Raw genomic sequence first — 23,703 nt, 5'->3', positions numbered from 1 at the left:
TTTGTATTTTTAATTTATTTCAGGGTTATAATAGTCTTTATCACTCTAATTTTTTAATTTTTCAACTCCAAAACGACGTCATTTCGATGAACATTAGATAAAATTATCTAAAATAACATCGAAAACTTTTTCCCCTATGTTTATTATTGGATAGCTATATAAGTATACTTTAGACTAAGTTTACTTTTAGTTTATTATTAATATTAACAAATAAAAATATATTAATTAGAGTGAATACATATTTAACAATTCAATTTATATAAATACACATTCTTGGTTTGGATATATTTTTCCGTTTAGAGTAACGCACGCCAACGTCCCTTCTTCCCTCTCTTTTCCTCTCTACCCTCTCCAGTCTCTCTACACTCTACGCTTCCCTTCTTCTCTTCTCTTCTCTTCTCTCTCCAAAAAGGCACTACACGCCATTTATCTTCATTTCCTAGTCCTACAACACAAACACAAACACAAACACAAACGCACTTTCTCTTTTTCTCAATCCCTTTGTCTCTTTGTGGCTTCGCTTCTCCATATTTTAACCTCGCCTTTGCTACCATGAACCAATAGCTCTCTCTTTCTCTCTTGTTTTATTTTATGGCGTATCATAACCACAACCTCTCTCAAGACCTACCATTCCACCATTTGACAGAGCAATCCAACGTTAACGCCGGTGGCTCCGGCCCACACGAACACCACTCTCTCCAAACCGCACCTAATTGGCTCAACAACGCCCTCCTTCGCACCCACTACACCGACAACAATAACGCAAACAACGACACCAACGTTAACGCCCCCAACGGTAACAACGCTTCCAATTTCCTCAACCTCCACACGGCTTCCGAATCCACCGCCGTCCATTCCTCCGGCCAATGGCTCGCCCCTCGCCCGATCCTCCACCGAAACCACAGCGAAGTCATCGATAACGTCGCTTCCGCCGCCGGTGACTCCATCGTCGCCGGCAGGCCTGCCGCCTTTTCCCACGATTCCGCAGATTTGAAGGTTGCCGCCGGCGACAACCTCGGCAGCAAGACCGAGGCAGTGGTCGGCGATGTCGACGGCGGCGGCGGAGGCCTGGCGAACTGGCAGATTGGTAGGTGCAAGGCGGAGATTCTGGCGCACCCGCTTTATGAACAGCTGTTGTCGGCACACGTGGCATGCTTGAGGATCGCCACGCCGGTGGACCAGCTGCCGAGGATCGACGCTCAGCTGGCGCAGTCGCAGAATGTGGTGGCCAAGTACTCGGCTTTCGGACATGGGGCTCAGAACATGGTTGGGGATGACAAGGAACTCGACCAGTTTATGGTATGATGTTAATTTATCTGTTTATTTCTTAATTGGCACAACAATCTGACAATTTGTTTTTCCTTGTTTTGGGTTAATTCACTTTTTTAAATTATTATTTGGCTGTATACCAAAAAAATAAATAAATTATTATTTGGCTTTCTGGCGTGTCAGTTATGAAATTGGAGTGCATTTTATTATGGCAAAATGTTTTTTCGGGAGATAATTTTATCACTTGCAACCCCTCAAAACCACATCGTTTGGATGTTGTAGGTGATAAATTTATCTCGTGACGATAAACCCTTTTAATGTTGCGGCTGAAGAAAAAATAAAATAAAAAATTAACTGCTTTTGTGGCCTTAAATTTAAAGACTTTCACTTTATAGTGCAAATCATAATTTGAATGGGATTATTGTTTATCATATTATACGAGATAAATTTATTTTCTACACATGTATAAAAATGTGTGTGGTCTACGGTGTTTATCAACCGAACACGGTAACCGAACTAAAAAACTGAAAAAAAATCGCATACTTTAATTGGATTGAATCTGTTTTCGATTTTGTTGGTGAAAACTGCTTCAATTCAAATCGATCTAATGTATTATGTATTTATTATTTTTAAAATTCCGCTAATGCTCTTTTCCTAATTCAGTAACCCTTACTCACTTACTCCTTTGATAGTAAACTATCTTATTTTAGTTTTTTATTGCCTATTACTTTATTTTAACTCTTCATGAGTTTTAAGACTTGTTTTAATTTGAAGATTTGAATTTTCAAGTGTTTTGTAACTTTGTATGACTTCATTTTGATGCTAGTGATTTGTATAGTTGAAATTTTATGTTTTGTGAAAAATTGAAAATTGATCTAATCTAACCGAAAATCGATCTAATCCAAATCGAATAAAATTGGATCAAATTTGAAGAAAAAAAATCCAAATCAAATGGATGATTAAATGATCAAACAAAAGAATTTGGATCAAATGATTTTTGCTTCAAAACTAATCCCTCACGAACACCCCTAGTGGGGTATTCTCTCATAGAAAGAGAAAACATGGGATCCACACATTTTTTGTGTGTGTAAGAGATAAATTTATCTCGTATAACATGAGAAACATTAAATGCAATTGCCTTGTTTCATGGCCTTTGGTTCCAATGTCTTTTTTGGTGATTGCTCAAGTGGGAATAGATTAGAGACATGATGCAGAGGTTGCTCGGCCAAACAGAGGAATTAAAGAGAAATGAGGGTGTGAGATGTTTCATTTTAATGTTTGGTGGTTGTGAATTGAATGAAAGATAAAAATAGGAAGCAAATGGTTCGAATTTGACTTTTAGAGATGGTTTTCGAGCTCGATGCTATGCTGAATTTGGTATTTGAATTCTAACCTATATAATTAGGATGATTTAATAAACTGCTTTGGGCTTATGAGGTTGTCTTTTCAGTTATTGAGTATCTTCTACATTTTCTTCTACCAAGCGCATCCTTATATTATTGTAATATTCTTCTTTCATGACTAATTTAGCAATAGCAATAGTTTGTTTCTATTATTTCCTTGTTCATTAAGCTTCCTCTTTTGAAACTTCTTCAAGAAATTGTGGCGACTGGAACGTAATTAAGCTAATCTTAAGTAATATTGTGAAGAAATTTCTTGCAACAATGAACTATTTAGGATCAGCATATTCCATGCAATCTTTATTATAATATAATGTTTTTGTTTTTATTTTGTCATGGTGGACAAAACTGGCTGGTGCTAGAGAAGTTTAGTAGATATGATAAAGTTACGATCTTGATATTTTCCTGCTTAATGTTGCAGTCGCATTATATTTTGTTGCTCTGTTCCTTCAAAGAACAATTACAACAACATGTCCGTGTTCATGCTATGGAAGCAGTAATGGCTTGTTGGGAGATAGAGCAGTCCTTACAAAGTCTAACAGGTGCAAAAAAGTGTCATTTATAAGTAATCGTTGCATCTTGGAATAAAAAAAGGCTTGCTGCATGATAGAATGAAAATAACTTGTTCCAAATTATTTTCTAATCAGCTTTTTGTCTATTGTGTGTTCCGTTAATTATGCTGTTGCTGGCAATTGAGAATTGGCTGGTCTCTTGTAATATTATGATTAAAATACTTTTAAATGTTGAAATTCTTTATCCGTGTAAAGTTCCTGCTATCAAGGAACCAAGAAGTGATTTACTCACCAAAGCATAGACAGTGACAATTTTTAGTTATTTATGAGTAATGTCCAGAAAAATGGTTTTTTCTAGTAGGGGGAATGAAAGGAATAAGTCGTGATGGTGCGTTTATGGTTCACTATAAGGTCTAAGGTTGAGACATGATTGTTTCTGTCAAATGATTCAAATTTAGAGGACTTGAGTTCTCAAAACCAGGAATTGTACCTGCAGTACTAGTGAGTTGTAACCGCATGTTCAGATTTCGTGGCAAGGTGAAGTATCAGTTAATAAGATGGTTGACATACTAAGAGGAAGTGCATGGCTACATGAATTAACTTTTTTTTTTTTTCTTCTCATATATGGTCTATGGGTTTGGAAAAACTTTTAATCTTATGTAACTCTATTAACATTGAAATATATATATAAGAATATAGTGAAGATTTATTAAACTGGCATGCATTGCAACTTTGCAACAGATTGAAGAATAACAGTTTCTAGTGTTTAAATAAAGTATTTTAGAAATCATAATGCTTTGGCCTGTTGTCCATATGTCTACCATGTTCTTCGATTCCTGACTATTGTGTTCTCTGAACAAAGTCTTTAACCTTTTGGTTCAATTAGCCAACATCTTGTGCACAAATTAAACAGGCAAAGTAAAATCTTTTTCAAAATGATGAGTACTAAACTGATAATTTTTCTCACATGCTGCATGATGAACAGGAGTTTCACCCGGAGAAGGTACAGGGGCAACAATGTCTGATGACGAAGATGAACAAATAGATAGTGATGTTAATCTGTTTGATGGTAGTTTTGACGGCTCAGATAACATGGGATTTGGCCCTCTTATTCCTACAGAGAATGAGAGGTCCCTCATGGAGCGTGTAAGACAAGAATTAAAGCATGAATTGAAACAGGTTAGGGATGTTGATGGCTTTTCATCTCCCCTTCTTTTTAATCTCTTCCCATATGACTAACTTCTTTTTTATTTTATATTTATAAATTATACAGGGTTATAAGGAGAAAATTGTGGACATAAGAGAGGAAATTTTACGCAAGAGACGAGCTGGGAAACTTCCTGGTGACACAACCTCTGTCCTTAAAGCTTGGTGGCAATCACATTCCAAGTGGCCTTACCCTACAGTAAGTTTGATAAATAAGAATTCAGTATCAGCACATTGCATCATTTTTGGGAAAATCTTTTTAAACATAAACTCCGCAATTTGATTTTACATACAATAGTATATATTCCACAATGTTTTTGCTGAACTTCTCAGAGTGAGGCTTTCATATAACGAATTTAAATTGAACCTACTTCGCGAGATTTATCAAGCAGCCTCCTTTTAAAAATAAATATTATCTGCTGTCTCACATGCCACAGCTCACTCATCAAATATTTGTGCTAAATTTAATTAAGTGCTTTTCAGGAGGAAGATAAGGTAAGGTTGGTGCAGGAAACTGGTTTGCAATTAAAGCAGATTAATAATTGGTTTATCAATCAAAGAAAGAGGAATTGGCACAGCAATCCTTCAACTTCTACTGTCTTGAAGAGCAAGCGCAAAAGGTATTCCTATCAAAACTAGTATTTTTATTTAGGGGAAATTATGCCTCCTTAAAGATTAACGCTTATTATCCTGTCACCCTTATATAGGAAATTACACTCATCTCCATTGCTTTGTTATTTTTAAGGGGAATTTGTGTACAATCCATACATAAAATAAGGGAGGTATGCTTGATTCCTTAAAAAAAAAAAAAGGGTATTTGGGTGTAGTGATAGCAGTGCATGAAGTAAAAGATGTGGGTGTATAATTTCAGTAACAAAAAGGGTGTCAGTGTAATGAGTGCTAACCTCAGGAGAGTTCAGTGTAATTACCCTTTTATTTATTCATATTTGCATGAGATTTGCACCAAACTTTTTAATTTGAAAAGAAGTAATGCAGGTGATAATAGTGTTGATCGTTACATGTAAATGGAGCAGAAGTCAAAAACCAATCCCTGAATGTACTCTGTCAGCTCTTTCTCGTTCTTCAATCATGTTGCGGGAAAAGGTAATCATGGGAAGACAATGAGAAGGAACCACATTTTGTTACAGTTTATGAGCCAGGGTCAAAACTCATAAGGAGAATGGTAATCTTGATGAACCATTTTTTGAAGGCCTACACATGGTTTTAGTACTCGTGATGCTGCATAATTAGGAAGTTCAATTAGGAATTATATACCGAAACCAAATTGGGTAACTCAACAGGATTATGATTTTTGTTCACATTTTAATGCTTGTGAAATATATATAATAGTAAAGGGTTGTGGGTGTACAGTAAGGAGCTGTGCGTTTTTCCTTATAATCATACTAATTTTGTTTTTCTTCTTTAAGTTGGTATTTGATATGTAGAGGTCAAATTGTTGTAGAAATGGTATAAGTTTTTGGATCCATTTTAAATTTCTTCGTTGTCATGGTGTTGCAAGTCATAAACTTTTTAATCTGTCGGCGGTTGGAGGATAAATATTTGTGTGGTGGATTCTTGTGATTTGACTTGTATATGGATTTGCTGTGTGAAATTTTTGATTGGAGTAGAGACCGAATGGAAATAAAGCTGATATGTTCTATTTAACAGAATCTTAGATATCTGTCTTTTTGTGATTTTTGTCAGATGAAGCAATTCGAAGAGTGTAGGTAATAAGCACAAACATTTAATATAATATGGAAAAAATATTTCTCATTTTAAATGACATAACACTTTGTTCTTTTAAGAGAGAATAAATCTTTGGTACTACTACTGTACTTAGTTTCAGTGTATCCCATGAATGAGAGCCTTACATATCAGATGAGAGAGAAAAAATTTGATAGAAAAAAATATTTTAACTTATATGTAATATTTTCATTGGTGGGATGCACTGAATCTTTGGTACAACAGTAGTACCAAATATTTATTCTTTAAGAAAGTCCTTTTAAGAGAGAGACAGAGACAGAAAAAAAATTTATTTAAATTTTAAATTAAAAAAAAATCACACATTTTCTCTCTCCCATGATTTCTATTTTTCTGTGTCTGTTTCTCTCCTAAAATGACATAACTTATATCATTTAAACTGACAAATACTAAACCCATATAATATATATCGGTTTACTTTTTCTACAGCAGTCACGGTAGATAAGTTATTTGCAATAAGTTTAATATGATGTCGTTTTGGGACAGAAATCATGATGTTTTTCGTAATTTTAATTTATTTTAAGGTTATTATAGTCTTTATAATTATAATTATAATTTTTAATTTTGAAATTATGTCATTTTAAGAGTAAATGTAGATAACTTATCTACAATAACTTTAGAAATATTTTTCTGATATACATATTAGGGAGAATTTATTTTTTCTATGCTCGTTTTACCTATTTCTCATCATAATGTTAGATTACTCTTTTATCTTTTTTCTTTCTTCTCACTATTAATTGAGAACGTGATTTAAGGTTATGAAAAGAAAAGAAAAATTAAACGTGAAAAGATAAACTTAATATTTTATCCTTAAATATGTTATTATATGGAATAAGCCGAATAAGCCAAACACAATCATTGGATCTAGAATTTGGGTTTGCCAACATTTATTTACGCTTGAATTCTACATGGCTAATTATTCTTTTCAACAAAATGATAACGTCGGCAGGCACAATGATAACGTGGATTATGTTCTCCTTCATCCTGGTCTCCTTTTGGCTGTGTATGTAAATCACAATATGAATGGATTCTGCATTATTATAATTAATGTGTTTGCCAATAACGTGTAATATTAAGATACATGTTAAAATAATTATTTATTATTTATATGAATTTTTTAAAGAAGACAATTTTTTTTTCTTTTTACTCTATCAAGATATTGAAAATTTACTCTTTATTTAATTTATTTTCAACTCTTTTACATGTGTCTTAAAGGAGCACCTTAATAAAAATAAAAATAGAATTAGGATAACTTGAAGACAATTTGGAGTTTGTTTAATATAAATGAAATGAAGATATTATAAAAAATAATTGAGATGCCACATATGCATTACATATCATACATATAATGCATAATTGTGCAATTTTATTGACTAAGACTGTTTAATATTAATCTCAATTTGCTTGAGATTATATATATATATATATATATATATACTCTAATTACTTTTCTGAGGCGAGTCGGTCCCTTAAGTATTTCCATAAGCTTTAACTCTTTGAATCGACTATGAGACAAATTCTGAGTCAAAACTTAGTCACATTTAAAATTCTTCATCCCTCCCCAAAGATGTATTTTCTAAGTTGTAATTAATGCAACTTTTATTACCAGTAATCATTTTCACTGTTAGTTATATCAGTTAGTTAGTTAAGCTTATAGTTAATTCTGTTATTTCTGTTGTAATCTTTCTTTAGCTTTCTTTGATTAGACAGTGAGTATAAATAGTCATTTTCATGTATCAGAAGATTAATCAATGAAGAATGTATTTCAGTTCTTTTCTTCCTTATCTTTTCTCTACTTTTATGGTATCAGAGCTTCCATAGAGCTCTGGTATTCATTGTCCACCATCTCCAATCTTACTTCCGCATTACAGTAAGTCCTCGGATAGAGTAAATGGCTCAACCAGAAATAAGCCAGAATTCTTCTTGAACTTCTCCGTTGATGGATGTTCAAAACAATCAAAGTTCGTATTTCTTGCATCCAAATGAGAATCCCTCATTGGTGCTAGTATCCTCAGTTTTTGATGGTAAGAATTACCATACATGGACTCGATCCATGAAGATGGCACTACGTTCGAAAAATAAACTCGGATTTGTAGATGGCACCATTTCAGCTCCTCTTCAAGAATTCGATCCTCTGTTCTTGGCATGGGATCGTTGCAATACAATGGTTTTATCGTGGCTACACCATTCCATTGCAGAATCCATTATACATTCAGTGGTATGGATGGAAAGTGCATCTAACGTATGGAAAGATCTCAAAGAACGCTTCTCTCAGACAAATGTCTTCAGAATTGCTGATATTCAAGAAGATGTGTATCAATTAACTCAAGGTGATAATGATGTAACTCAATACTTTACTAAACTTAAAACTTTTTAGGATGAACTTGACATGTTGCAGCCATTGCCAAAGTGTAAATGTACTCCAAATTGTGCATGTGGAATCATGATGCAGTCACACGCAAAAGATAGTAGAGAAAATGATCGTGTAATAAGATTCTTGAGAAGGTTAAATGATCAGTTTGCACACGTTTGATCCCAAGTTATGCTGATGGAGCCACTTCCAAATATCAATCGAACCTTTTCGTTAGTTACTCAGCAAGAAAGACAAATAAGAATTGAAACAAATGTTCAAGCAAAGGCATTCTTGAATATAAATGATCAACCACAGTTTTGTGGTCAAAACTCCTATAGAGGAAGAGGTAGATCAAATTATGGAAGAGGAAAATCCAACCCTGGGAAAGTATGCACACACTGTGGCCGCACCAATCACACGATTGAAACATGCTTTAAAAAGCATGGCTACCCTCCAGGTTTCAAGAACAGAGTGAATCGACGAGCTAATCTTGCTACTCAAGATGATGATGATCCTTTCATCTGTGCAGAAAATGGAGATGAAATACAGAGTACAAATGCAGATCAGTTTCATTTTACAAAAGACCAATATCAAAGCTTGTTGGGATTAATTCAGAATCCCAAAGAGAATGTGGTATATTCCAATATGATTCAAACCAATGATGTGTCATCCAATTCAGGTAAAACAAGTTTTCAATGGATTCTTGATACTGGTGCTATAGATCATATCACATATTGTTTTGATTTTCTTTCTTGTCCTAGCCAAATTAATCTCATTCCTATAAAACTACCTGATGGCTCTCAAGTATTTGCCACTCATTGTGGAAATGTTCATCTGTCATCCTCTCTTACCTTGTTAAATGTGTTATATGTTTCCAAATTTCACGTAAATCTCATTTCAATTACCAAACTAATACGTGATTCAAACTGCTAAGTGATTTTTCGCCCACTAACCTGCTCTATTATGCAGAACATTACAGGAAGGATGATTGGTACTGCTAACCAACAAAATGGTTTGTTCACTCTTATAGCACAACTTGAAAGTTCTGATCAGAATAAACAGATTGAATCAAATGAAAGCTGCAACAGTATTGTAGCTGATTCAAGAATCTGGCATCATAGGCTGGGTCATTGTTCATCTTCCATTTTAAATGCTATGTCAAAAGTTTTTCCTTTTTTCCTTGTAATGATCATATCAACATTTGTGATGTATGTCATTATTCAAAACAGAAACGTCTTTCTTTTCCATTAAGTGTCTCAGATTCTTTACATTGTTTTGATCTTATACACGCAGACATATGGGGTCCTCATGCTTTAACATCTATTCGTGGTTATCGATATTTTTAACTTTGGTTGATGATCACTCACGGTTTACTTGGGTTATGCCAATGCAGACCAAAGCTGAAACAAGATCCCATCTACGCAATTTTATTTCATTTGTTGAAACTCAATTTCACACAGTTGTCAAAACCATTCGTTCAGATAATGGTCCAGAATTTAATTTGAAAGAATTCTATGATTTAAGAGGTATCATACACCAAACTTCTTGTGTAGAGTGTCCACAACAAAATGGAATTGTGGAACGCAAACACCAACACTTGTTAAACACAGGTCGTGAACTCCTTTTTCAATCAAATCTTCCTCGGATCTATTGGTGCTATTGTATTAGTCATGCTGCTTTCATCATAAACAGATTAGTCACTCCTAATCTCAAAGGAAAATCACCATATGAATTGTTGTTTAGCACTCCACCATCTTTTGTCCATCTCAGAGTTTTTGGTTCATTATGTTTTGCTTCAACACTCACTCACAATCGAAACAAATTTGATGCTAGAGCTAGAAAATGTGTTTTTCTTGGGTATAAGCAAGGCACCAAAGGTTATATAGTTCTTGATATTCATTCGAATAACATTTTTATCTCACGAAATGTTATCTTTTATGAATCCCAATTCCCTTTTCATGACATTAATTCACATATTCAATCAAATCCCATTTGTTCTCGTATCCAACAATCCAATACTCACTATGATGTTCATCAATTTAGTCCTGTTTCTATACCTTCTTCCATTGTATTACCTGTTTCTGCAGATAATGACTCTATTACTCATAATTCTGTTAATCATGATAACAATGATCAACCTATTCGACGTTCTACAAGAACTAAAGCAAGACCTCAATATCTGACAGACTTTCACTGTGGCTTATCAAGTGTGACACATACCAATCGTTCTTCAGGTATTGCTTCTTCTCCCAATTACCCTCTTTCTAGTTCTCTTTCCTATTCAAAATGTTCTCCCTCACATCAAATTTTCTGTCACAACATAACCATTGAAACTGAGCCTACTACTTATAAGCAAGCTGCTTCTTATTCTCATTGGCAAGATGCCATGAATGCTGAAATTCAAGCATTAGAAAGAAACAATACATGGTCTTTAGTATCTCTTCCATCTGACAAACGCCCAATTGGTTGCAAATGGGTATATAAAATAAAGAGGAAACCTGATGGAACTGTGGATCGTTATAAAGAATGCTTTGTTGCTAAAGGCTACACTCAATGTAAGGGTGTGGATTACTTTCAAACCTTCTAATCGGTTGCAAAGATGACAACAGTAAGAGTATTGCTTGCAGTTGCAGTAGCTCAAAATTGGCACCTAGAACAACTTGATGTAGATAATGCTTTTCTACGTGGAGAGCTTCATGAAGAGGTATTCATTCTTTACCTCCTGGGATTTCTTCACCTATTCCTAATGTTGTATGTAAACTCCAAAAGTCGTGTACGGTTTGAAGCAGACAAGTCGCCAATGGAATGTTAAGCTCACTCATTCTCTTCAATTATTGGGATACACTCAATCTGTTGCAGATCATTCCTTATTCGTTCACAATACTGATAATTCATTCACAGCATTATTGGTATATGTAGATGATGTTGTTTTAGCTGGTAATGATGCTAGTGAAATTCAAAAAGTTAAATCAGCTCTTCATAGCCAGTTCCATATCAAAGATCTTGGTCATCTTCGTTTTTTCTTAGGTTTGGAAGTGGCACGGTCCAAACATGGTTTAATCTTAACCAAAGAAAATATGCTCTTGATCTTATAGCTGATGCAGGTTTATTGGCAGCTAAACCTGCAGCCACTCCTCTTAATCCTTCAATGAAACTTCAGCGAATTCAAGGTGAACCTTATGAGGATCCCTATGCTTATAGGAGACTTACTGGCAGATTGTTATACTTGACAACTACCAGATATTACACATGCTGTTCATAAACTTAGTCAATTTGTTTCAAATCCAATGACTGAACACTTTACTGCTGCTCAACACATACTTCGTTACTTAAAAGCTTCACCTGGCAAAGGATTACTGTTTCCTGCATCGAATTCTTTAAAGGTAACTGGTTTTACTGATAGCGATTGGGCATGCTGCCCTGACACAAGGAAATCTGTCACTGGGATATGTATATTCTTGGGAGATGCTTTAATCTCATGGATATCTAAGAAACATAATACTGTTTCTAAATCCTCTTCGGAAGCTGAATATCGTGCGCTTGCTAGTGCCACTTGTGAAGTACAATGGTTAGCTTATCTATTCAAGGATTTGCATTTGTCTTTTTCCCAGCCAATTCCTCTTTACTGTGACAATAAAGCAGCCATTTATCTTGCTCATAATCTAAGTTTCCATGAACGCAGCAAACACATAGAGATTGATTGCCACATCACAAGAGAAAAGCTTAATTCGGGTCTTATTTCCCTTCTTCCCATTTCAACACACAATCAACTAGCTGATATTCTCACTAAGTCTCTACACCCTGCTTCTTTTCGAGAGCTCATTTCCAAGTTGGGATTATGTGATATTTACCTCCCAACATGAGGGGGGCTATTACCAGTATTCATTTTCTCTGTTAGTTATATCAGTTAGTTAGTTAAGCTTACAGTTAATTCTGTTATTTCCGTTGTAATCTTTCTTTAGCTTTCTTTGATTATAGAGTGAGTATAAATAGTCATTTTCATGTATCAGAAGATTAATCAATGAAGAATGTATTTCAGTTCTTTTCTTCCTTATCTTTTCTCTACTTTTAACTTTTAATAAGTAAATCTCTCAAAGCTAAGAGCAAAGGGAAGACCTAACTTGTATATTGATAGGTCTAACACAAATTGGGTTTCATCATATATGATTGAGTCTGATTTAAGTTTAAGAAGTCTAGTGTTGTTGCCTTAACATACCGGGACTCTTAGTCTTCAAACGAGACGATACTCCATATTGGTGATGTATTACTCGCAATTAGATGATTTAATTGGAATAAGAGAGAGTAAATATTTGCAAGACACAAATAAGCATTTTAAGTAAATAAATATTAAGCATTTTAAGTAAATAAATATTGTATATATGAGAAAAATGATCGTACTAGGATCTTTGCCTCTATATTTACAGTGTGCCGCATGACGTGTTTGAAGGTTCAATTGACAGCTTTTGTACGATAGTTTTGTTGATAATCTTTTGATTGGTTCATTTGTGAGATTTTTACAACTATTTTTCTGACTTCGCTACATGGTGGAGCCTTAGCTGTAAGTTTGTCCATATCTTTGTTATTGGCTGAGTGAAGTGATGATCAATTCTAAGCTAATGAGGTAATTTCACGAGATAGCATGTATGTGCAACTTATACATTTCTTATTAGTTAAAGATAGTCTTGGGTTTGATTTGACATTCCATAATGGGTCCTTGCGTTAATTCAACGAGCTTTTAATAATCGTTGAGGCCCATAAAATTGATCCATATCGTATGTATTGACATATAAACCTAACAAGTCTTCCTAACCCCGTTTACTGTAAGGAATATTCCTACACTAATTGCTACCTAACATATCAATCAATCCAATCATGGGTAGCTAATGGGTCCAAAATAAATGGATCACCCTCAACCTATTTCGTCTCCCATGACCATTAACTTATTTTTATAAAACTCAAATATTATTATCAATTAGTGGCTTAACACAACATAAAGTATTGTTACATTCACTCATTTGGGAAGCACTAATTAAAAAAATTGTTTTTGTGGTATTTAAAGTCGTTTTATTTTTAAAAATAACTCTCAAGTAACAATTAAATTAAATTTTGAAAACAATAATCTATAAGATAAAACTTTTAAATTGAGCCATTCCATACAATAGACAATGTCAAATCATGGTAGTTTATATTTTTTTTATAGGTGTAGATATTATAGGTAGTGAGCAAATTAGGCCTTTACAAGCTCCACCTATGCAACAAAGACCTTTATAATTGTTGTAGCTGTTGTAGTTTTGAGTTTTTGTTGTAAATTTTTAAAATATTTGTAACTTATCATTTTTTAGCTATTATAAATAGGGAAAGGATATTGTGACAACCAAATTGTGTTACTACCAAGTGACTACCAATCAATCTCACCGTTAGATCGATTATGTTGATCCAACGGTTATATTTATTTCTATCTTTGTATGGTCATGATTCCCCATATTTAAAGTGAATGCATTAAATAAGGGAAATCATAACCATACAAAGGAGAAAATAAATATAAAGTATTAAATTTGGGGAATCATGACCATACAAAGATGGAAATAAATATAACTGTTGGATCCATATAATCGATCTAACGGTAAGATTGATTGGTAGTCACTTGGTAGTAACACAACTTGGTTGTCACAATATCCTTCCCCTTATAAATATATTTGAAACAATAGAACCCTAGTCTTGTCTATTGGAAGCAAGTTTGTAAACCGTAGGACGAAACGAGCTTGGGGTGATATATTAGTTTGATCATAATATATCATGTTCATAAATCATAAACAAGAACATGATAAATGATCTTGAAAATACATGATTTTCATATAGATAAAAAACATACCCAGAAACGATAATGAGGGATTAACAGGAGTCATCTTGTGAGCAATTATGTTGGGATAGTTTTTCTCTCTAAGCCTTCTTTTCTTTAATATGTATTCTGATGGAGAGAATAACATTAGGGTTGAAGGGGAGAGATGACTATATATATTACATAACTTATAATCTGGTAAGTCCATCATATACCAAATCAATGATATGATTGAGATTAAATGTATCAGTAATTAATAGAGCCATATAATGTTTAATGGGTAATATCAAGAATCTTAATATTATAATTATAATAAAATCTTTTAATATTATAATTGATTCTTAATATTTCTAACAATTTACTCCTTAGTTCAAATGATACTTGGATAAAGGTATGAATTGTTAAGTACGGGAGAAGCAAGGATCTGCAGAGGGGGATCGGGCTAGCCCTATGGCTCTCAACTTAAAAATATTTTTGCTACTTCCATAGTGCTGATTATTAGTTATATCACTTACTAAACTGGTAAAAATTAATCCACCTAACACCATTTCCCCTACCCATTCTTTTTGGTTAATGACATATGAATCCCATTTTTTACTGTAAAGAATCTTGGAATACACCACCCCAAAAGCTAGCTCAAAGGGTGGGAGTGCCCAAGGCCATATAAAGGCCACATTAGTTGCCCACACAATCAATGTGGGACTATATATCTCAACACGCCCCCTCACGTGGAATTGCACAGGTCCAATTTTTGGTTTACCTTTTCGTGCTTTTTATTTTAATTCTACTTGAAAGTGAGGGCCGTGAGAATCAAACTTGTGAACTTATAGTCACTCAAGCTCTGATATCATGTTAAGAACCTTGGGATACACCACCCCAAAAGCTAGCTCAAAGGGTGGGAGTGCCCAAGGCCTTATAAAGACCACATTAGTTGCCCACACAATCAATGTAAGACTATATATCTCAATATTTACCACTTTAGGTAAAGAAGTACCTACTTGGGAAACAATGAAAATATGTTCCCCACATGTGGAGACGCTTGGGTAAGATGTTGCAGGCTTTTTTTGGAAGGAACCACATGGGAAGTAAGGCAAGCATTCGGCTTTGGTTAGATAAATGGTATAGGACAGAGAATAAACTTATAGACTTAGCTTTGATAATCCTCATTTAAAGATATGTCCATGACCTATTGATTGTTGTACGAATGGGAATTGAAATATTGCATATCTAAATTTATGATTGGTTTATATATTTTTGGAGTATTATTTATAATAATTTGTGATTAAATTATATAAATAACAATGTTGTTTGTAATGATTTATGATTAGTTTATATATTTTTGGAGCATTCTTAATAATTTATGAATAATATTTTGGATCGTTGTTTATGATTGAATTATTATTATTATTATACGGCTTTACGAACATAATAGAGAGGCGATTTGATCACTCCCACTTTTCGTAAGAATCAACATCATATAGTTCATTGTTTTTAGTAATTGACGGTGGATCATATTTTATAACGACTTAATCTACATCCAATGAAGGAGAATTATTTCTTTCCAGATCTTGTAGTTTTCTACTCTTGATTTGAGAATTTCATATCCAATTTTGGATATTAAGCATTCATTCTTATATCATTAATATTTGATGCCAACAAATCATTTATCACTTTTTTTTTTTGGTGAGGATCATTTATCACTTTTTACCAATATAAAAAATACTTAAAATTTATGAATCTATTAACATAAAAACTTACCTGTGGGTTAAAGTTTAATTCTATTAGATTCATATTTGCTTTATGGTGAAACACTACTAGAAAATAGATTATTTGAGACGGGCAGTTTTCATCGCAAAATTGGCAATTTCCGTCACAAATACATTTTGTGACGGAATTTGCGATGGAAAAAAGCCGTCGTAAAAACCCTCGTCGCAAACAAAATTTAAGACGACATTTTGGCAGATTATTTTCCGTCGCAAAATGCGATGGATTTTTGCATCGCAAAACAACATTTTTCGTCGCAAAAGATTGAGCTGCATGTAGACTAATACCGTCACAAATTGCGACGAAAAATTCTTCGCAAATTTTTATCGCAAATTTGCGACGAAAAAATATTAACATACCGTCGCAAAAATGCGTCAAAAATATGCAACGACTTATAAAAATACCGTCAAAATTTGCGATGAAATAATAAATATCATCGCACTCAACTGTTGAATTTGCGATGGAATGTACTAAAAATCCGTCGCAAAATTACGAAAAAATAAAATAAAATAAAATAAAATTCTTTTTTTTTTCATATTCAAATTTTAATAAAGAGCACAAAAATACTCTAGTAACTGCATCAAACAAGCTTCATTAGTCTAGAACTTCCACCAGTTGGAAGCCACAAAATAGTCTAGCAATTCCCACAAACCACAACCATTTGGGGGTGAGTGAAGACAATGGTTCTGCATATATAAATTCTTAATATTAATAAACCACACAGAAATTCAAAAACTAAATTATTCCTCAAAGAAGTACATAGGGATTCACATGGGACTTACATATTGAAGCAACCAACCTTGACATTTTACATCCTACAACAAATTTGAAGAAAAATAAAATATTAAAGATTATATTCATAAAAAATATTCTAACTCAAACAAATGTAGGTGATAACAATGGCTACCATGAAGAATGAGTTTGAGAATTGAACAGGACACTTGAGCTTGTCCTTCCTATCTCAACAAATTGAAGTCATTTTGGAGAACCTAAAAATAAAGAAAATTAAACCCAAAAGATAGGAAATGGAGATGGAAGGAGCCATGGAGGGGAAGCCATGGAAAGGAGGCCATGGAAATAAAGTTGAATATGGTAAAGTGAAATGGAGATGAAAGTGATATGATGAATGTTTGTTTTTCACGAAATGTAGAAAAAATTGAAAAAGAATTGAAATATGTGAAGTTAATTTTCGTACTTAACAACATTTTTCAGCAATTTTTAGAATTTTGAATTTTTGAAAGCCTGCAAATTTTATTTTTCAAATTGCGACGAAAAATTTCGTCGCAATTTGCGACGGATATATTTTCGGTCGCAAATTTGCACAATATTTTTGAATTTCAAAATTTTCGAAGCCAGCAAATTTTATTTTTCAAATTGTGAGGGAATATTTCCGTCCCAATTTGTGACAGATATATTTTCAATCACAAATTTGCACAATATTTTTGCATTTCGAAATTTTGAAAGTTTGCTAATTTTATTTTTCAAATTGTGACAAAAATTTTCTGTCCCAATTTGTGACGGATTTATTTTCGGTCGCAAATTTACGCAATATTTTTGAATTTCAAAATTTGAAAAGCCCGCTATTTTTATTTTCAAATTGCGACGAAAAATTTCGTCATAATATGTGACGGATATATTTTTGGTCGCAAAATTGTGCAACGTTTTTTATTCTCAGTTGCCTATATGTTATTTAATTAAGATATTTATAAGATTATTAATTAAGAAATATTATATTTCAATATTTGCGATGGAATGTTATTTCGTGAAAAAATACGAGTGGAATATGATCGCAAAATTCGTTACAAATCATATCTAATAATACCGTCGCAAATTCCATCGCAAATTGCAACGGATTAACTCTCATAGCCGTCACAAAGTTTGCTCCCAAGGTTTGCCCATCGTAAAAATTTTCGTCATAAACACCCGTCGCAAGTTTTTTATTTTTGCGATCGAATTAATTCCCGTCGCAATTTGCGATGAAATTGCGACGAAATTTCCGTCCAATTTTTTAGTAACCAAAATTTTGACATATTTCCGTCGTAATTATTTTATGATCGCAATTTCCGTTTCAAATTGCGACGATATTTTTCGTAGCAATTTCCATCTCAATTTGCGACGGGTTACTTTCCATCGCAAATTTCTGTCGCAATTTCAGCATATTGTAGTAGTGAAACTAACAAATTATGTCCCTCTATTCTCAAGCCCCGTGGATAAATTAAGAACTATAATGTACTATCTCGTCCTATTTAACTAAACTAATTCAACTAATTACAATCAATATTATTCACTTATATGATTGTGAGGCTCTTAATATATAATTCAAATAAGTAATTTCGTTGTGGCTAATATCCAATTAGTTAAATTATATTGATCACGGATACCAAAAAAAGAAAAAATTTATATGGATCACCAACATTAAACTTTTGGGAAAATTAAAAAAAAAAACCTGTAAGTTTCCTCTACAATCACTTACTCCCTCTCCAAAATTTTGAATCATTTACACCCTTACTTAAAGTTTCTTTATCACTTACCTCCTAACTTAGTTTTCCATCCAAAAATAAAGTTAACGGAGTTAATTTATTTTGAAAAATACATTAACTACCCTTAAAATAAAATAGAAAAAACAACGTATGAAACCCTTGATGTCTTGTGGCTGTGACTTGTGTCGCCTTATTTTCATCTTATGCGTCATAGCCTTCTTATTCATCACTGTCGAGGAAGAGAGAGAACGCAAAAGCACAACACTACACAGCTCCGAAATAAGAGGAGGAGAAAAATTTGTAAGCGTTATTGTGTTGAATTTTGTAGATCTGAGTGTGTATCTCTCTTTGTCTGAAGCTTGTGGTTCTATGATTTCTGTCCTTTATGGTTATGTTTTTACGATCCTTTTGCCTTCTTTTTCTCCAAACGCCAATTCCCGCACAACATAACCCACCTTTTATGGTGAACTGGATCTTTTTCGTGGAAAATTCTTCTTTTGGATTTTCAGTATTTTTGTGTGTCTTAAATCAATGGTTATTTCCAAGTTAAAATTTTTCGAGGTTACTCTTGTTAAATTATTATTTTTTGGTATATTTTATTTGTGTCACTTTTTTGTGATTTTTTCTTTGTGCTCTTTGATGGAGATGGCAATTCAATTTGAAATTTTTGATCTTGAGTTTGTTTTACTCATGTGAAGATCATATTTATTTATTTTTCCTTTTATTTTTTTTGCGTGCCTTCTCTATATGGTAATTTTTGTTGCTCCTCCGACATGTGATCAAAAGAGTTAATGGAATGAAATTTTTTGAGTTAAAACAAATTCTGACAATTTCACATGTGTAGGTTAGAAATCTTGTATACAAACACCCACAACTTAGCTTCTTCTCTATTGTTTTTTAAGGGTATTTTGGTATTTTTATTAAAAATTAACTATGTTAACTTTAGTTTTGGACGAAAAATCTGTTATTGAAGATAGTGGGTGATATTATATCACTAATAGATTTGAACCCATGTATAAAGCAGATGAGGTAGATGATCAGAATTATCATTGTGCAATTATATATAATTAAAGAACAGACTTACTTGATATGTATGAAACAGACAGACAGAATTAGAAGAATGAAAATACGCAGAATGAGGAATTAAAATCCGAGCCCACAGAACGTGTCTCCTTATGACAATTTCCCCCCTCACAGATGCCAAAGGTTGATGGACAATTGTCTCCTAGGATAGAACAGATTTCGTCTGAAGAATGGTGGCACTACCAATTAACAGCCCAAACGAACACAACAATTGCCAAAGGAAAGTACATTGGAGGATGAACAAAAGTATGCAAACTGGAAGAGAAGAAAAATTCTGGCAGAGTTTCAGTGCAGAAAAAATCGATAAATTTCTGAAGGTGTCAGTGCCTATTTATAGACATTGACCGGTCACGATGAACAGTCACCGGCGGTGAACCGCCGTGTCTGATAGCGGCGAACGGGTACCACCGGTGACCGTTCCACCGATCAGGTACGACCGGTGACGGGTTCGGGGAGCAGACACAACCGATGACCGGTTCACGAAAGGGAAGAACCGGTTAGGTTCAAAATTGCTCAAAAAACCGGCAGGTAGATACGTTTGGGTTCAAAATTTGGAGGGAAGCAACGGATAAATTTTTGGACAAAATATTAAAAAATAATTTAATAAAAAATTATTTTGAACCGATCCGAGCCGAGCCGAGCCGGCTGGCCGTGGTGGACCAAAGCCCACTAGCTCCTCCCCCTCCACAAAATGTGTAGTGACCCAAAGGGCCAATCTAGGAGAGTGAGGTGGGAGCTTATAAACTCTCCCACTTCCTACTATTTGTCCAATGTGGGACTTTGTTAAAAACCCATACACCTCTTCAACTTCCCTCTTCTCTTTCCTTTATTAACCCACTTCTTATTCATAACCAATAGATCATTGTTCATTAATTCCAACAATCCCCCACATGGATAAGAAGTCAAATCATTATGACAAAATGCATAAGAGTATAAATGCAAAGTGTAATTTCCTCAACAAGAAACAACTGCATCGAGATAGGTGGAGTTACCTTTGAACCTTCTCTAGTGAAAACTTATCGGAGTGTATACCTAGACAATAGGAGTCACACAATTGCTTCTGTAGCATTGTTGCACCCATTTTGGCCGTGGGACACCTGCCTGGTTCTGCGAGTGTTTTTAGAGAATCGGCCTTTGAAAAATTCTCATAGAAGCGGCCCTCACTTCACACTCACATAGGTGATTTCTTGTGATGTACCTCACTATACATCATCTGAACACAACAGATTAAGAAATCATTAAAAGCCTAAGTGCTTACCCACATAAATACACTACATTGTCTTAGGAATGAGTATGAGTTTAAAAACCCCACAGTGTTTAACCAGTCAGCCATCACTTAGTTGTCTCTTTGAACCTAGTTCATGGGATCTCCACTCTTCTAGGTAGAGTTACCGCAATGCTCAACAATTGATAGGCCTTAAACCCATTCCTTTTGACAAATTTTCAACCAACTCTCTAGGAATCCCTTTGGTTAACGGATCCGCTATGTTCTCTTTAGACTTAACATAGTCAATTGTAATAATTCCATTCGAGATTAGTTGGCTTACTGTATCATGTCTACAACGTATGCGTCTAGACTTACCGTTATACATGACGTTCTTGGCCCTTCCAATAGCTGCTTGCCTATCACAATGTATTGCATACAGATGGTACCGGTTTTGGCCAATTAGGAACATCCTCAATAAAGTTAGGAAGCCATTCGACTTCTTCACCGGCCTTATCTAAAGCAATAAATTCTGCTTCCATGGTTGAACTTGCGATGCAAGTCTGTTTGGACGATTTCCAAGACACAACACCTCCGCCAAGAGTGAACACATATCCACTTGTGGATCTAGTGTCGTTAGAGCCGGTGATCCAATTTGCATCACAATACCCTTCTATAACTGCGGGGTATTTCTCGTAATGTAAAGCATAATTTTGAGTATACTTCAAGTATCCCAAAACTCTTACCATAGCTTTCCAATGATTTTCATTTGGATTACTGATAAAGCGACTTAACAGACTTACTGCATAAGCAATATCAGGTCTGGTACAGTTCATAACATACATAAGGCTTCCCAACACTTGAGCATATAGCTTTTGTGCTGTAGCTTTACCAGTGTTCTTTAATAAACTAAGATTAGAATCTACAGGGTTCCTCACAGGAGTTATATTCAAACTTTTGAATTTCTCAAGAACCTTAGCTATATAATGAGCCTGTGATAAGGCCAACCCTGCAGATATTCTATGGATTTTAATACCTAGAATAATGTCTGCTATCCTCATATCTTTCATATCAAACTTACTTTTAAGTAATTGTTTAGTAGCATTAATCATTTGATTATTACTACTCATGATCAACATGTCGTCTACATAAAGACAGACAATGGCAAATCCTTTTTCAGTATTTCGAACATAGACACATTTGTCACATTCATTAGTTCGAAATCCATTTGATAACATAACTTTGTCAAATTTCTCATGCCATTGTTTTGGAGCTTGCTGTAACCCGTAAAGGGATTTTATTAAGCGACAAACTTTTTGTTCTTGTCCTGGAACAACAAAACCTTCAGGTTGTTCTAAGTATATCTCTTCTTCCAGGTCGTCATTTAAGAAGGCGGTCTTAACATCCATTTGATGTACTTCTAATCCATTCAATGCAGCTACTGCGATCAACATCCTAATGGATGTGATCCTTGTAACAGGTGAATAAGTATCGAAATAATCGAGACCTTCACGTTGCTTGTAGCCTTTTACCACAAGCCTAGCTTTATATTTATCAATAGTGCCATTCTCTTTCATTTTTCTTTTGAACACCCACTTACTTCCTAAAGGCTTATTTCCAGGAGGAAGATTTACCAATTCCCAAGTGTGGTTGGACAAGATAGACTCTATCTCACTATTGATAGCCTCTTCCCAGAATGGTCCTTCCGGGGACGTTATAGTTTCTTTATACGTCCGAGGCTCATTCTCTAATAAATATGTCATAAAATCATGTCCAAAGGAAGTGGCAGTCATTTGCCTCTTGCTACGTCTAGGTTCATCTTCTACATCCTCTACAGGATCAGTATCAGTTGTAGCATCCTGAGGTATCACAACCTGATCATCATTATTACCACTTGATTCATGTATTTTCTTATACGGAAATACGTCTTCAAAGAAAGTAACTTCCCTTGACTCAATAACTGTATTAACGTGTATATCTGAAACATCAGATTTCCAAAGTAGAAACCGATAAGCACTACTATTAAGTGCATAACCGATGAATACACAATCCATGGTTTTAGGTCCGATTTTCAACCTTTTAGGTTTTGGAACCGCAACCTTAGCCAAGCACCCCCACACTCTAAAGTATTTCAGGGATGGCTTCTTTCCTTTCCATATGTCATATGGTATGTTATTAGTCTTTTTGTGAGGCATTCTATTATTAATATAGTTAGTTGTAAAAATGGCTTCCCCCCACAAATTTTGTGGTAAACCGAACGTAATTAGCATAGCATTCATCATTTCTTTCAATGTCCGCTTTTTCCTTTCTGCAATCCCATTTGATTGCGGTGAATAAGGAGCTGTTGTCTGGTGTATAATTCCAGACTCTATATAGAATTCCTCGAAGGGGCCATCATATTCTCCCCCATTTTAATTTTCTTGTTGAGTTGATTCTCAACTTCACTTTTATATTGCTTAAAAGCAACAATAGCTTCATCTTTACTATTAAGTAAGTACACATAACAATATCTACTGCAGTCATCAATAAATATAATAAAGTATTTCTTATTACCCCTAGATGGTGTAGATTTCATGTCACATATATCAGTATGTATTAAATCTAACAACTCGGTTGATCTTTCAACTGATTTAAAAGATAATTTCGAAAATTTTGATTCAACACATACTTGGCATTTGTTATTTAAACATTCAAATTTAGGTAATAAATCTAAATGAATTAAACTTTTAATTGACCTTAAATTAACATGTCCTAATCTATTATGCCATAAATTAGAAGACTCAAGCAAGTAAACAGAAGTAGTAGTATTATTAATAATATTGAAATTGTTTA

The 23,703-nt window shown here is 34.1% G+C and overlaps 1 protein-coding gene across 4 annotated transcripts; it reads left to right on the top strand.

The window, feature by feature from the left end:
• The first annotated feature begins 325 nt into the window (after positions 1-325).
• On the top strand, positions 326-6,021 carry LOC133307390 (homeobox protein knotted-1-like 3). 4 transcript variants are annotated; one of them, XM_061507896.1, is made up of 7 exons: positions 326-948; positions 1,033-1,299; positions 3,091-3,211; positions 4,167-4,360; positions 4,455-4,586; positions 4,871-5,007; positions 5,373-6,021. In XM_061507896.1, exons 1-7 carry the CDS (start codon positions 592-594, stop codon positions 5,410-5,412), a joined length of 1,248 nt encoding a protein of 415 aa, XP_061363880.1. In that variant the 5' UTR covers positions 326-591; the 3' UTR covers positions 5,413-6,021. The 4 variants fall into 4 exon arrangements, with proteins under 4 accessions (XP_061363880.1, XP_061363879.1, XP_061363877.1 ...); XM_061507895.1 differs by having other exon boundaries at positions 326-1,299; positions 5,384-6,021; XM_061507893.1 differs by having other exon boundaries at positions 326-1,299; positions 5,376-6,021.
• The last annotated feature ends 17,682 nt before the right edge of the window (positions 6,022-23,703 follow it).

The sequence above is a fragment of the Gastrolobium bilobum genome, unplaced genomic scaffold (genome assembly GCF_033153095.1).
Source record: "Gastrolobium bilobum isolate Gb01-03AN ecotype WA unplaced genomic scaffold, APGP_CSIRO_Gbil_v1 utg5611, whole genome shotgun sequence".
Lineage (NCBI taxonomy): Eukaryota > Viridiplantae > Streptophyta > Magnoliopsida > Fabales > Fabaceae > Gastrolobium > Gastrolobium bilobum.
Note: the sequence above shows the minus strand (reverse complement) of the source record. Positions and strands in the feature narration are given on the sequence as shown.